At 42.1% G+C, this 14001-nt stretch overlaps 1 protein-coding gene and 1 long non-coding RNA gene across 6 annotated transcripts in view; one reads left to right on the forward strand and one right to left on the reverse strand.

Moving 5' to 3' along the window:
• Nucleotides 1-1398: 1398 nt before the first annotated feature.
• On the reverse strand, nucleotides 1399-2191 carry LOC145423825 (uncharacterized). The gene is made up of 2 exons (XR_013904879.1): nucleotides 1658-2191; nucleotides 1399-1576 (listed from the first exon to the last, which is right to left on the reverse strand). It is a non-coding gene; the product is annotated as an uncharacterized LOC145423825 (long non-coding RNA).
• A 2223-nt stretch (nucleotides 2192-4414) lies between these two features.
• Nucleotides 4415-14001, forward strand: part of LOC113014104 (CD209 antigen-like protein C) — a 41397-nt gene continuing 31810 nt past the window's right edge. For 2 of the 5 annotated variants that reach the window (XR_013904877.1, XM_080296721.1), the window contains exons 1-5: nucleotides 4415-6352; nucleotides 6674-6790; nucleotides 8266-8355; nucleotides 8441-8503; nucleotides 8759-8898. Coding sequence is in view for 4 of the 5 variants with exons in the window: in XM_080296721.1 (XP_080152847.1) it covers nucleotides 6196-6352; nucleotides 6674-6790; nucleotides 8266-8355; nucleotides 8441-8503; nucleotides 8759-8898 (567 nt within the window). In the remaining variant the exon portion in view is untranslated. Of the gene's footprint in view, nucleotides 6353-6673; nucleotides 6791-8265; nucleotides 8356-8440; nucleotides 8504-8758; nucleotides 8899-9374; nucleotides 9482-10209; nucleotides 10588-14001 lie in introns of those variants that run through there. The other 3 variants (XM_026155418.2, XM_080296722.1, XM_080296723.1) reach the window with 3 other exon arrangements.

Genomic DNA, 14001 nt, shown 5'->3' on the forward strand with positions numbered 1-14001 from the left:
CTTCAAGTTCCTGGGAGTCCACATCTCCGAGGATCTCACCTGGACGACCAACTGCTCCAAGCTGGTCAAGAAGGCTCACCAGCGCCTCTTCTTCTTGAGGACTCTGAGGAAGAACCACCTGTCCTCAGACATCCTGGTGAACTTCTATCGCTGCACCATCGAGAGCATCCTGACCAACTGTATAACAGTCTGGTACGGGAACTGCTCTGCCTCGGACCGGAAGGCGTTGCAGAGGGTCGTGAAAACTGCCCAGCGCATCGCCGGAGCACCACTTCCTGCCATAAAAGACATCTACAGGAAGCGGTGTCTGAAAAGGGCTGGGAAAATCCTCAGAGACCCCAGTCACCCATCACATGGACTCTTCACCCTCCTGCCCTCTGGGAGGCGCTACAGGAGCCTCCGGACTAAGACCACCAGGTACCGGAACAGCTTCTTCCCCACAGCTGTCAGACTCCTGAACTCTGCCTCCTGACATCTGACCCACGTTAAACTCATGGACTGAACATACACACACCCACAATGGACAACTGTACCCTCAAACACACAATAATAACATGGACTGAACCACCACTCACAGCCACTAGCACTTTATATAGCCTCTGTAGAAACTATCTACACCCTCACTTATCTTAACTGCACTACTGTATAGCCCTGTGTAAACAATCATTCTGTACATACGATAATTTTTAATCCTACAACTGTTTACAACTTGCATAGTTCCCATTTCTGTATAGCTGTATATCTCAGATTCTGTAAAGTTATTTATTTCATATTCTGTATAGTTTTTCATATTTATATCCTGTTCATATCCTGTACATAGCTTGTACTCACTACAGCCTGTACATACTTATAGTTATAGAATATTCACAACATACTTCATACCGTGTACATTATAACATACCATAATAGACCCATTTCTGTAATATACTTACATATCTATATTATTGCTATATATATTGTAATATATCTATATCACTAAGCACTTCTGGATGGATGCAAACTGCATTTCGTTGCCCTGTACCTGTGCATGTGCAATGACAATAAAGTTGAATTCTATTCTATTCTATTCTATTCTATTCTATTCTATTCTAACTTCTTTACTTGGAAGAAACTCATTTCCAGCCTTAAACAGGCACAACACCCTTTTCCAGCTGAGAACCTCAGAATTGAAGGTGCTAAATGTCATCCCAACTACTTCACACTCAACTTCAACCAACCTACAGTAAGCTGGACGACATCACTCCCACACATCCTGGAGAGAATGAAGAGCTCGTCCAGTGCTGCATGACCAGGATGGAAACCACACTGTTGCTCTGAATTTGAGCTTTCACAATTGGATTGTCACGGTCTGGCTGGCAGATCGTGGGGAGATGGGGAAATAGGACCCAAACGCTGGACTTAATGGAATGAACAGTGGGTTTATTTACAGTGAGGTAATGGTACACCACACATTGAATCCCCAAAAGTGCTCCCTCGACTCCCGTGACGTGTCTTCTCCCAAGTGCTGGTATCCCGTGCTCTCTGCCCCTGTGCCTTCACACACCCCGTGTGTCTTGCAGTCCTGTGTTCCACTGTCCTCCTGGGGAAAAACACAGACACAGCCGTTATGGCACCAACTCCGGCAGGCATACACTTTAACAACACTAGAAACACTGACATGGAGTCTAACTCAACGATCCTGCGCCGGAGGAAGCTCCATCGCTCTGTTAAGTAGCTCCCCCGACGATCCTGATCAGAAGCAGGTGTGTGGTAAGCTAGGCGTGACCAGCAGCTGGCAGGGCCACACCCATCAGGCCTGCAGGTGGCTGTCCTTCATCCTCCAGCCTCACACACATACACACACACCAGCATGGAACACAAGAGCACAGTGCAGCAAACATACATCCAATACACTAATAACAATAAAGGTCCACACTGTTCACGAACCCCGAGTCCCCGGCACCGGGTCCGTGACATGGATGGAGTTTCTCCTTCAATATTCTGACATAAACCTTCTCAGGGAGGCTGAGGAGTGTGATCTCCTGAAGTTTGAACCCACCAGCCCAGATTTACAAATCCAGAGGCCGAGTACCCGACTCTCATGTAATGTTGCAGAGGTGTGTTAACCAGGACGGCCCAACAACAAGGAGTATTTCCTGGTGACCTCACAGTAAGATGTGCAACATTTAAGTGCAATGTAATTTCAAAAAACTTTTCCTCCTTATGTTGGACACTTTTTCACACAAGTACTTCTGTATTCCTTTGAAAATCAAATCAAAGAACACAAAAAATGAACTGCATCAGTTTTCCTGAAAGTGCAAAATGTAGAATTGAAAGGAAAAGTTACAGAGTGACCTAAAAAGGGAAAAACACAAATGAATGAACACAAACATCTTGTTCTTTTTAAAATCTTCGGTCAGCAGTGAAGCTAAATTTAATTGTTGTTCATTTAAAGAGTGTTTGAGACGTGGTTCAAACTTTCCACATCGACTGGATGAACCTCAACAGTTCTACAGTTTGTTTCTCTATAAGGCAACAGCAAGAAAACAAACTGTAACTGACAAAATAACATTTCCTGGGTCGAACCAACTGTGACACTGAGGTGTGACTGTGTTTGTGCTTTTATGTGTGAACGTTCAACGTCTTTAGAAAAAGAAGAGTTTATACATTTTCTGCTTTATGCAAACTCAGTCAAAAGCTCAACAAAGTACACATACAGTGGGGCAAAAAAGTACCGTATTTCCCGGACTACAGAGCGCACCTGAATATTAGCCGCACAAGCTAAAATCAGGGGAAAATCCTGTTTTGTATATACATTAGCCACACCTGACTAAAAGCCGCAGGTGTTTCAATGTTGACTTATCATATGTAGGAGAATATGCACAAAGGGAATTGTCAGGAAAGAGACGGCTGTTTGGAGACACATCACATCACTTTTTAGGGTATATGTACAAGTAGCGGTAATTACAAGTACGAAACATGTACTGTGCTTCATAAATGAGTAACAAATGTAGTACATAACAATAACCTACAGCACACCAGAAAAATAGATTCGGCCTTTTAGGCTCAGGTGCAGTGACACGGCTTTAACAAGAAGAAAAGTCAGTCATTCACCATCTTTCTTTTCTTCCTGCGCAAAAAACCACCAAAGTCCTCTCCTCCAGTGTCAGAAACGAACAGGTTCAGGATGGCTTCGTCATCCACTCTCCGCTTCTCCTTCGTTGTCCCTTTCAAAACAAAAGAAATCCTCGTTGTCAGTGTCAGAGTCGAACACCCTCAGAAGGGCCGTGGCGGTGTCCTCCTCTCCATCATGCAGCAGTCCAGCCCTTCGAAATCCGTTGGTGATCGTGGATGTTTTCAAACTTTTCCACGCTGTCAGAATCCAATGGTGGAGTTGAGCATAACTTGCTTTTCGCAAGTTTATCGCCGCTCGTCATCCACGCCTCCCGCTGAACGCGTAGTGCTACTTTGAAGTTTGTTTTTCGTGCTACTTCGTACGGCACTACTTTGCCTGGCGGATGGACATGTGACCAACATACCACTCTTGAACCCCGATCCTTCCGCCAAGCAATGTAGTGCCGTACAACAGCGGAACAAACAAAACAAATCCGCTCATGGACAATCCATAGAAAAGCCGCACCTGACTAAAAGCCGCAGGGTTCAAAGCTTGTGCAAGAAGTAGCGGCTTATAGCCCGACAATTACGGTATTTAGTCAGCCACCGATTGTGCAAGTTCCCCCACCTAAAATGATGACAGAGGTCAGTAATTTGCACCAGAGGTATACTTCAACTGTGAGAGACAGAATGTGAAAAAAAAATCCATGAATCCACATGGTAGGATTTGTAAAGAATTTATTCGTAAATCAGGGTGGAAAATAAGTATTTGGTCAATAACAAAAATACAACTCAATACTTTGTAACATAACCTTTGTTGGCAATAACAGAGGTCAAACGTTTACCATAGGTCTTTACCAGGTTTGCACACACAGTAGCTGGTATTTTGGCCCATTCCTCCATGCAGATCTTCTCGAGAGCAGTGATGTTTTGGGGCTGTCGCCGAGCAACACGGACTTTCAACTCCCGCCACAGATTTTCTATGGGGTTGAGGTCTGGAGACTGGCTAGGCCACTCCAGGACTTTCAAATGCTTCTTACGGAGCCACTCCTTTGTTGCCCGGGCGGTGTGTTTTGGATCATTGTCATGTTGGAAGACCCAGCCTCGTTTCATCTTCAAAGTTCTCACTGATGGAAGGAGGTTTTGGCTCAAAATCTCACGATACATGGCCCCATTCATTCTGTCCTTAACACGGATCAGTCGTCCTGTCCCCTTGGCAGAAAAACAGCCCCATAGCATGATGTTTCCACCCCCATGCTTCACAGTAGGTATGGTGTTGTGATATTTTGATACCATGGTAGCATTTACAGGATATTGTTTTATTGTGATATTATACAGAAAACTGTTACTCAATAAGGCCCATCTACTAGTTGTTTTTCTCTTTCTCTGTGACCCAAGAATTAAGGTGTAAGACTCACAAGCTGGTCCCCCAAGGTCGAAAACACCACAGAGATGAGACCACTTCCTTACTCCCATCCTCCCTTTTTCTTTATCTCCTGGAAAAGGCTCGTTAAAGGCTAGGTGGTTTGTTTCAGAATTCACTAATGAAAGAACTCTGTATTTTATGTCTAGGAGTGTATTTTGCTGGGATGATCATAAATTATAGCTGAACTGATAAACTACACAAGGGATACTTTGCTCAGAAGGCAGGAAGACGTTTCCTTATTTAGTCTGTACCGGTTTGAACTGGGAAAGCTGACACACGAACCTTTTTTCCTCTATATAAACTGCTGTGTATCAAATAAACCTTTGAGTCGATTGGGAAGGCAACCTAAAGCAGTCTCTGTTTTCTTGTTCTCCCAAGCTGCTCCCGAGCTCGTACTAACACGCTGAATGGCATACCTGAGTGTTACTTTAAATAATTAGGAATCTTAGAAGGAAAGGACAGAACTCTGCTTATCGCTCATGCCTTGGAGGGAAAACCGGGATGGACATTTTTTCCTTCATATGGTGTTCTTGGGATGCAACTCAGTATTCTTCTTCCTCCAAACACGACGAGTTGAGTTTATACCAAAAAGTTCTACTTTGGTTTCATCTGACCACATGACATTCTCCCAATCCTCTGCTGTATCATCCATGTGCTCTCTGGCAAACTTCAGACGGGCCTGGACATGCACTGGCTTCAGCAGCGGAACACGTCTGGCACTGCGGGATTTGATTCCCTGCCTTTGTAGTGTGTTACTGATGGTGACCTTTGTTACTTTGGTCCCAGCTCTCTGCAGGTCATTCACCAGGTCCCCCCGTGTGGTTCTGGGATCTTTCCTCACCGTTCTCATGATCATTTTGACCCCACGGGATGAGATCTTGCGTGGAGCCCCAGATCGAGGGAGATTATCAGTGGTCTTGTATGTCTTCCATTTTCTGATGATTGCTCCCACAGTTGATTTTTTCACACCAAGCTGCTTGCCTATTGTAGATTCACTCTTCCCAGTCTGGTGCAGGTCTACAATACTTTTCCTGGTGTCCTTCGAAAGCTCTTTGGTCTTGGCCATGGCGGAGTTTGGAGTCTGACTGTTTGAGGCTGTGGACAGGTGTCTTTTATACAGATGATGAGTTCAAACAGGTGCCATTCATACAGGTAACGAGTGGGGGACGGATAAGCTTCTTACAGAAGACGTTACAGGTCTGTGAGAGCCAGAGATTTTCCTTGTTCGAGGTGACCAAATACTTATTTTCCACCCTGATTTACGAATAAATTCTTTACAAATCCTACCATGTGGATTCATGGATTTTTTTTCACATTCTGTCTCTCACAGTTGAAGTGTACCTCTGGTGCAAATTACTGACCTCTGTCATCATTTTAAGTGGGGGAACTTGCACAATCGGTGGCTGACTAAATACTTTTTTGCCCCACTGTATTGTACAACACAGAGTTTTATCTGTAGTTAAGAGAAACACAAAATGCAGTTAAGAAATTTTTATGCAAATTAATCACACGGTCTGTGTTTCCTTACACGCTGCCACTTCCTCAAAGCTTCTTCCTGCCTGAAAGCAGACAGAAGGCTGGACAAGAATAAAACAGCTCGATATCTTCCAGGGTCAGTACTGCAGAACTGTTAGAGTACAGCTTAAACTCCTGCTCAGCGTCTCCGTCCTCTCACGATGTCCTCAGATATTTATGCCAAACCAGATCTATCAAAGAAGGTGAGATACAGCAGAAAGCAGGACGGAGCAGAGTGGGAGCAGAGGGAGGTGGATATCTACGAGAGTACAGATGAGATGAGAGATAGTTATGATCATTTTCAGTCGCAGGAAGGAGGTAAGTCAATTATGAATCTAAATGTACTTCCAGTTTGTTACAGTCAGCTTTTAATGCCAAATTACTGCAGCCCATCAAACATCTGTTTCTCCATTTGCTGTATGAACCTTTTTAATTTAAATTCTTTCCCACAATAGTTTGTAAGTCACTTATTGATTAACAGGAACTTCTTTCAGTCACAGTGCAGATGTTATATTTCCTTTGTTTTTTGGCAACCGGCCCTTTTTTGACGTTAAGCTGATACAACCACAACCACAGGTCTGTTAACCACAGACTGACAGGAAATAAGCACAAACCAACATCCACACTGCTTTCTAACAGGACCACAGACTCTGAATCCTCCTTCAGTCCTGAAGGGCTCTTTCAGATGTGCTACACTGGGTCTAAGAGTGCTGTGCCTCCTGATGTTAGCTGGGATCATCATCCTGTCCATATGCTGTAAGATAAGATACAACCTCTGAACTTCTCCTGCAAATGAATGTATGACTGATACTGAATCCCAGCAGCAAACAAACATGCAGCTTCACAACCAGAACGTGTCCTTCTGCCACAGCAAATACAGGAAGTACATGAAGCCAACACAGAAGCAGCAAACACTGCAGTTCCTTTAATGACCACTGGAGGCTGATGCTGAAAGCGAGTCAGTCCCCACAGACTCCCATGTTAAAATGAGCACCTTTGCTGCAGTAAAAACATGTTTCCATTCAGGACCAAATGAGTTTTGGTCTCTAAGGATAGTTTCCTCTTCATAAAAACTGCACGGTGGCATTTTAAATGGAATTCTCTGATCAATAATATGAGCTGCTGTGTGGTACAGCCTGACCAACACGTTGGTTTTGCTGACTGAGCTTCTAGTATTTCATCAGTCTGTTACTTAGCACTGATTAGCAGGTGTGTGTCTGTGTGCATGATTCCTGGCTCATATCTTGTGTGTGTTGTGGAGTGAATGTTCTTGTTGTTCCTTCAAACTCTTCACTCAACACGGTGATTCTGTGATTATCTCAACAAAGCAGAAAGGCAGCAGCATCTGCTGCAGACTGATGCAGGTGCAGCCACACTATGTTAGACAGTGGCCGTCTGTCATTGTGCGACTAGTTAGTTCACTTGGTGCATTAAGCAGGTAGCTAACAAGCTAATGTTAGCTCCATTCATCTGCTGGGATATATCAATGAATCTTTTTTTATTACATCAAATCACAACAACAGTTGCCTCGAGGTTCTTTATATTATCAGGTAAAGACTCCACAATAACAAAAACAACAACACAGAGAAAACTCCCAGCAGCTGCTGATGTTTGGATTTTAAGGTGGTTTGATTCTATGTTTTAAATCAGTTGATGATCTTCAGCTGACCTTTAGCTCCTGGTGGAGCTGTGACAGACTTAATGCTGGATCAGCAGAAACATCACAAATCTATGATGTGAGAACAGAGACGCCTGCAAAAGGACGTCTGAAAGCAGGAAGTTCCTGGAAGCTGCAGGAAGAAACATTTATTAATTATAAATAAGCAGAAAGAGGAAGTGTTGAAGCCTCAGAGCAGCTTTGACTGAATGTAAAAAGACATATTTTCAGTGAGAACAGGCACATGTCACATGAGTCAGCATCTATTCTTTCAAAGCATATAGATAACATCTCTGACTACAGGTGTAGAAATGCTGTTTGACTCTTCACCTTCTTCCTCCACACTGAAGCACAATTATTCTGAATCTTGTCAGTGGTTTTTGTTCACAGTTGATACGTATTTAGCTCATCAGATTTCCTGTAGTTCTAACACCTCCACCCACAGGACATGTTAAAGAGCAATGGCTGCAAGTTTCTGACTCTTATTGATATTTGACAAAGCAGAGGAAGAAGATTATTTCTGTTCAACGTTTCACTCATTTTATTTTATTTTGCTTTCACTGAAATATTTCAGATGCTTTGAACAAGAGTGAATTCAACAAACTTCACTTCAAACACAATAAACTGAACCACAGTTACAACGAGCTACAGACTGAACATCAAGGTAAGAAAGTATTTAAAATTAACAAGAAAATACTAATGTCAGATAAAATTTATATTTACATTTTTTAACATGTTTTTTTCTACAGAGACAAAACGACTCAACAGTCAGTTACAGGAAGAAGTGAAGAAGCTGAAGGAGAAGATAGAAGGTAATAAAGTTTGAATAACTGATAGAAAACATCAGTGTTACACAGTGATAACCTGATTGTGTCTTTGTTTTGAATCCTAAATGTTTGATGCTGTGTAACAGTTTCTCTGTATAAATGTAAGTTTCAGTTCATTATGAATAAGAGAGAAAACCTGAGTTTAAATGAAGCATTTACAGGGAAAATGACAGGAACCAAAGATTCATGTGATACAACAGGACACAAAGTCTGACTTTAAAACATGTGTTTGACTTTAAGAGAAGTGTCCTGATCGATGGATGAGGTTTGGAAGCAGCTGTTACTTTAAATCCACTGAGAGTAAAACTTGGTCTGAGAGCAGGAGAGCCTGTCAGGATAAAGGAGCTGATCTGGTGATGATAAACAGCAAAGAGGAACAGGTGGGTGTGTTTGTTCATGTCTGTGTGATCTTTGATGGAGCTGACAGTCATCTGTTACTTGTGTCTTTGACCTGCTGTCAGTCTGTGACCTGCTTCCTGTCTCCACTCTGATGGATTTCTTGGATTCTCCTTTTTTGTTGCAGACACATTCAAACGAAAAGTTTTTACACATTTGACAAACATTTAATTTACACAGAAATGTTATAAAATGAGAGAAATCCTCATAATCCAGATTATTTTTCTGATTCAATCCAACTGAATCAAATGATTTGTTAACACTGATTCCACTGCAACACTGACTGAGCTACAGGAGGAGCTGATATTCATTGATTCTTTGGCTCTTTCTGATTTCTGCACAATGGAAGAAAAGTTTCATCACAGTTATTCTTCCTTCAGACATGTTCACAAGATGATGTCACTACAACAGAAGTGCTGAATTATGACTGGAGACAATATTTGTGTCTCTTCTCAAACAGGAATTTGTCAGTAATTTCAGAGGAGAGTCCTGGATTGGTCTGAGAGCCAACCAGACATCAGGAGGATATAAATGGGAATGGGTGGACGGATCAGCGCTGACAGAAACGTGAGACATTAGTTTGTTTCTATTCCAGAGTTATTATTTAGAAGTGAAACACTGATGTTTTGGAAGATAGATCAGCAATACATGAGCTGAGCTATTTTCCAACAGCCCCACAAACTGAATGTAAAGAAAAGCAGAAATCCTCCTTTGAATGAACAGCTGTGCTTGAACTCTCTTCATCTGCAGTCTGTGATGACGTTCAGTTACAACAAGTCAGTTTGAAGGAATCAGGATTGAAACATGTTCAAAGCAGCGACCGACACATTTCACTTTGTTCAATTTGTCTTCATGTTTTTGTGCTGTAATGTTTCTTTTCTCACAGAACAAAAAGTGTTTCAGAGAATTCCTGTCTCTTCTTCTTTGGTGTTTGTAAAACTTCAGAACATATGAAGGAAGAAGCTTCAGTAAATATGACCTGATAGACACACATTTCAAAGTGATGTCTGTAAACAGCTGACAAAACAGTTTCAAACAGCAGAAAGTCAGCTCTGACTTCTTTTTATTCTCCATTTTTACAGCAGGAAGATTTCATATTCATCAAAGCTTGAAAGCTGTTTTAGTGTGCATGATGATTCTCAGAGAAAAGTCTAAAGGAGGGAAAGTGGGCGAGAAACCTGGGAAAGAAATACAGCAAATATTGGAAATATTCCAAAAGAGACGCATATTTATATGAATGTGACAATAGTTATGAGTTTAGTCCAGTTTCATATCAGATTTGATCTCTCTGACAGGTTCTTGGCAGAAAGACATGGGAATCCCAGTTATGGTTACTATGGAGTCTGCTGTGACGATGATGGGAGATGGAGACGGTCATATTATTCTGAATCAAAGACCTTCATCTGTGAGAAATGAGTTTGGTGCTTTGATGTAAATGTTTGAATAATCCAACCAAAGACACCTCACTATGAAATGTCCTGCATGAGCCTCAGACTCAGCTTACAGTCTTTACTTGTTCATTCTGCATCATATATTGATTACATATATTGTCCCTCTGTGCTCTGTGCTGTACAGTAAGGTTGGAAGTCATCCACACAAAACCTTGAAGTACTTCATTACTCTGTAGTTCCAGCAAATTGTTCTAATAAAAGTCAAAGTGCAGCTTGTCTTTACTTTGCTTTACTTGGTTCATTCATCAGCCTGTTGGTCCTAAAACTTCAGTAAATGTCTTGTTTCTAAAAGTTCAGCAAAAAATATATTTGATTAATAAGAATTTTAAAGGTTCTGATCAGCTGGAACATCAGAAGGACATTTTTAAACCTCTGTGTATGTGAAAGTGACAGAAAGACATTAAATGTTAATTGTGTTATGTGAGTCATGTATATTTAGTTTTGCATTTTATATGGAAGTTGTATTTTGATTTGAAAAACAAATATTTCATATAAAGCTTTAAGTGTTGATGACTTTAATTACAGATAAAATAACTTACTCAGTAACTTATTGGTTGAATAGTAAAAGAGAGAAAACGGCTTCAGAGCTCTAAGTGTCGCTATATTAAAGGTTCAACATTTAACTTGGAGACACTTTGAAATATTTCAAAACATCAACAGAATATAAAGAAAACATCTCTGATGTCATGTTCAACATATCTAAACATGAACTGAAGTTAGCATCCAGCTAATGTCAGCCTGTACTCTCATGTAATACCACTTTGTACCACAAGAGGCTGCAGTGAGCCAGCATAGTCTGCACTGAGCTCACATTTGTATAGTTGTTGTTGCACTACAGCATTAGGTCAGACCACAAGTGTGTTGTTCTTTTACAATAAACAGCAACAATCAGAAAGTGTGTTTGGATTGACAACAACTGTGATGACACATTATAACCTGTTATTAAAGTTCTGCCCCTGCTTTGATCAAATGTGGGTTACTGCTGGTTAGTTAGTGTGACTTCATACAAACCTGTGTGTTACACCAGTGGAAGAAGCTTTTCCTTCATCAGTCTTCTTGTTTCTTACTATAGGGGTGAACAGCTACACTAACACTCTCTGGCTCTATGCTGCCCCCCTGTGGTCACAGTTGTAGTCAGTGTTGGTATGAAATGTTTGAAAGCTTCAGCACCACAGACAGCTGCAGGCAGCTCCACCCTCTCTGTACCATGTCTGCAACCTGTAACTTCAGTGTGTTCATTTAAACATTGAAATAAACTCTGGCTGCACATCGTTCTGCTTTTCTTTAAAAACAAAAACGGTTAAATAGTGTAAAATATGTAAATGTACAAAAGTTAGTGGTCCCAGAATAACTACAACTTTAAATAATTATAATCATAGCAAAGTTTGGCCTGATGGTGGCAGTAATGGAAACATTAGAGTACCACCATCATCACTTTAAATTTACCACATTTTATTTGAAGAACACTCAAGGACACTGTACACAGCAGAATAATAAAAGCAACAGAAAAGCAGGCAGTTTACACAATCATAAAGTCATAAGGCATAAAACTAATTTAACATAGCAGAGTGGAGAGGTTATGTGGGATAAGCTATTTTGAACCAGTGAGTTTTTGTCTAGACTTAAAGAGAGAGAAGGAAGAGATATTTCTTAAATCAGGAGGTCGTGAACTCCAGAGTCGAGGAGCAGAGCAGCTGAAAGCCACGGTGGCAAGACAGGGGGCGGGGCTAGAGAGAGAAAGAGAAGAAGGAGATCTACGACACCGAGACGGGATCATCATCAGAGATAGATGATGAACAGCCTTAAATGTGTACAAAAGTATTTTGACATTGATGTGATATCTAACTGGGAGTGATGAGATCTATAGAAGGGGTCCTGGTGATGATACGAGCAGCAGAGTTCTGGACACATTAAAGCTCATTAATGGATTTTTGAGTAAGACCAAAAAGAAATGAATCACAGTAATCGATCCGAGCAGTAACAACACTGTGAACAAGAACGGCAGCGGCATGTGGAGTGAGAAAAGGACGGAGACAACTAATGTTGCACAATTGAAAATATGCAGACTGAGTAACATCATTAATGTGTGAACTGAACGATAGAGTACTGTCGAGGATGATACCCAAACTTTTCACAGAGGAAGAAACAGAGACCGGCGAGTTATTGATCGTTATAGAGAAACTGTTGGTTCTGGATAATGTTGATTTAGAGTCGACCAAGAGAAGCTCAGATTTGACGGTAACAGCAGTCGGTAAGAAGATTTTTACCCAGAACTAAAATGAAAACCAGAGAGCAGAAACGTAAAAGAACAAAAACAATGGTGGGGTTGGCCCGGAAGCAGAGAGGAGAAGAGGCTCAGAACATGTGGACAGTATGAAAACGGAGGAGATGAAAGAACGTCTCTGGAGGTCGGACGTGTTGCTAACAGTGGAGGGGCTGCTTTGAAGATTGGCTGCAAAGGCAGAGTCTCTCTGGAGACTTGGAGGCAGACAGGAGCCCTGCTGGGGCTTGGCTGGATAACTCAGAGGACTCAGGATACTCGGAAGTTACACCTCCTCCAGCTTATCCAAGGGAACATCAAGGCGTTCCCAGGCCAGCCAAGAGATCTAATTTCTCCAGCTTGTTCTGGGTCTATCCAGTGATTCTATCATAGAAGCATGAACAGGTGGAGACGGAGGCTGCAGCCTGACTGCTCATCAGTTACCTGCTGAAGTTCAGGGTCTGGCTGCTGCGCTAGTTATGGTGTTCTTGATTACAAAAGCACCACAAGTAAACCAGGAAACACTAACTAGAACACACAGCTGGAGGGATGAGGGAGATCATGACAAGTGTTGGAGTGACTTTGTTAAAAATTGTCATTGTTGTGCTTCGAATTGTGAACCTTGTTTAAACTGCATGATTGAAGATATTCTTGTTTCTGTTCTCCTCCCTGCATGTAGGATGGTGGGGGAGGCTACAGCTATAGTGTTCAACTGCAGGCACATTCCAGGTAAAGATTCTGGTTTCCTTATTTGCTCGGGAACGTCCACTTCCTGTCCTTCATGGGCTCACCTATGTTTGTATATGGGGGAGCATTAAGGGGGTTAAGCCATATACAGGGTGGGGGGAGATGACCCTTTTATGAATAGGGATGTTGTTAAATGGTTGTAAACAGATGTTGTGTAGCAGGAAGTCACGTATACAGAGACACACACACACATACAAACACATTCACAGTGTGTGTTCTCTGAATAAAAGGCTGCGAGGGGAGTTTGGAGTTGGCTACAGGGAGCTTGTGTCAGTTCTGGGAGGCAATCTCCCCTTGCAAGCAAACCGTACCAGTGGCTCTTGTGTTGTGTTTGCAGTCTCTCGTGGTCTGAATCCAGCAGGGTCGTATGTTCAGACCCAACAACAAGCAACACAAGGGAATGCAGACAATGAATACAAACAATAAGGGAACAGACCACAGGTGGGAACAAAGAGCAGAGTCTAATCGTCAGTTTTACTCACAGAGGGAGGATAGTAGGAGCGTCGTCTCCTCCGGCCTGAGGAAACAGGAGAGTTTGGAGCTGCTGATGCAACATCATTCCAGCTGAGGAGCCTGTGATGAGCCGGCCCGTAAAATCTCCGGCGAGCAAAACGGCATCATCCAGGTGG

The sequence above is a fragment of the Astatotilapia calliptera genome, chromosome 22 (genome assembly GCF_964374335.1).
Source record: "Astatotilapia calliptera chromosome 22, fAstCal68.1, whole genome shotgun sequence".
NCBI classification, from domain to species: Eukaryota; Metazoa; Chordata; class Actinopteri; order Cichliformes; family Cichlidae; genus Astatotilapia; species Astatotilapia calliptera.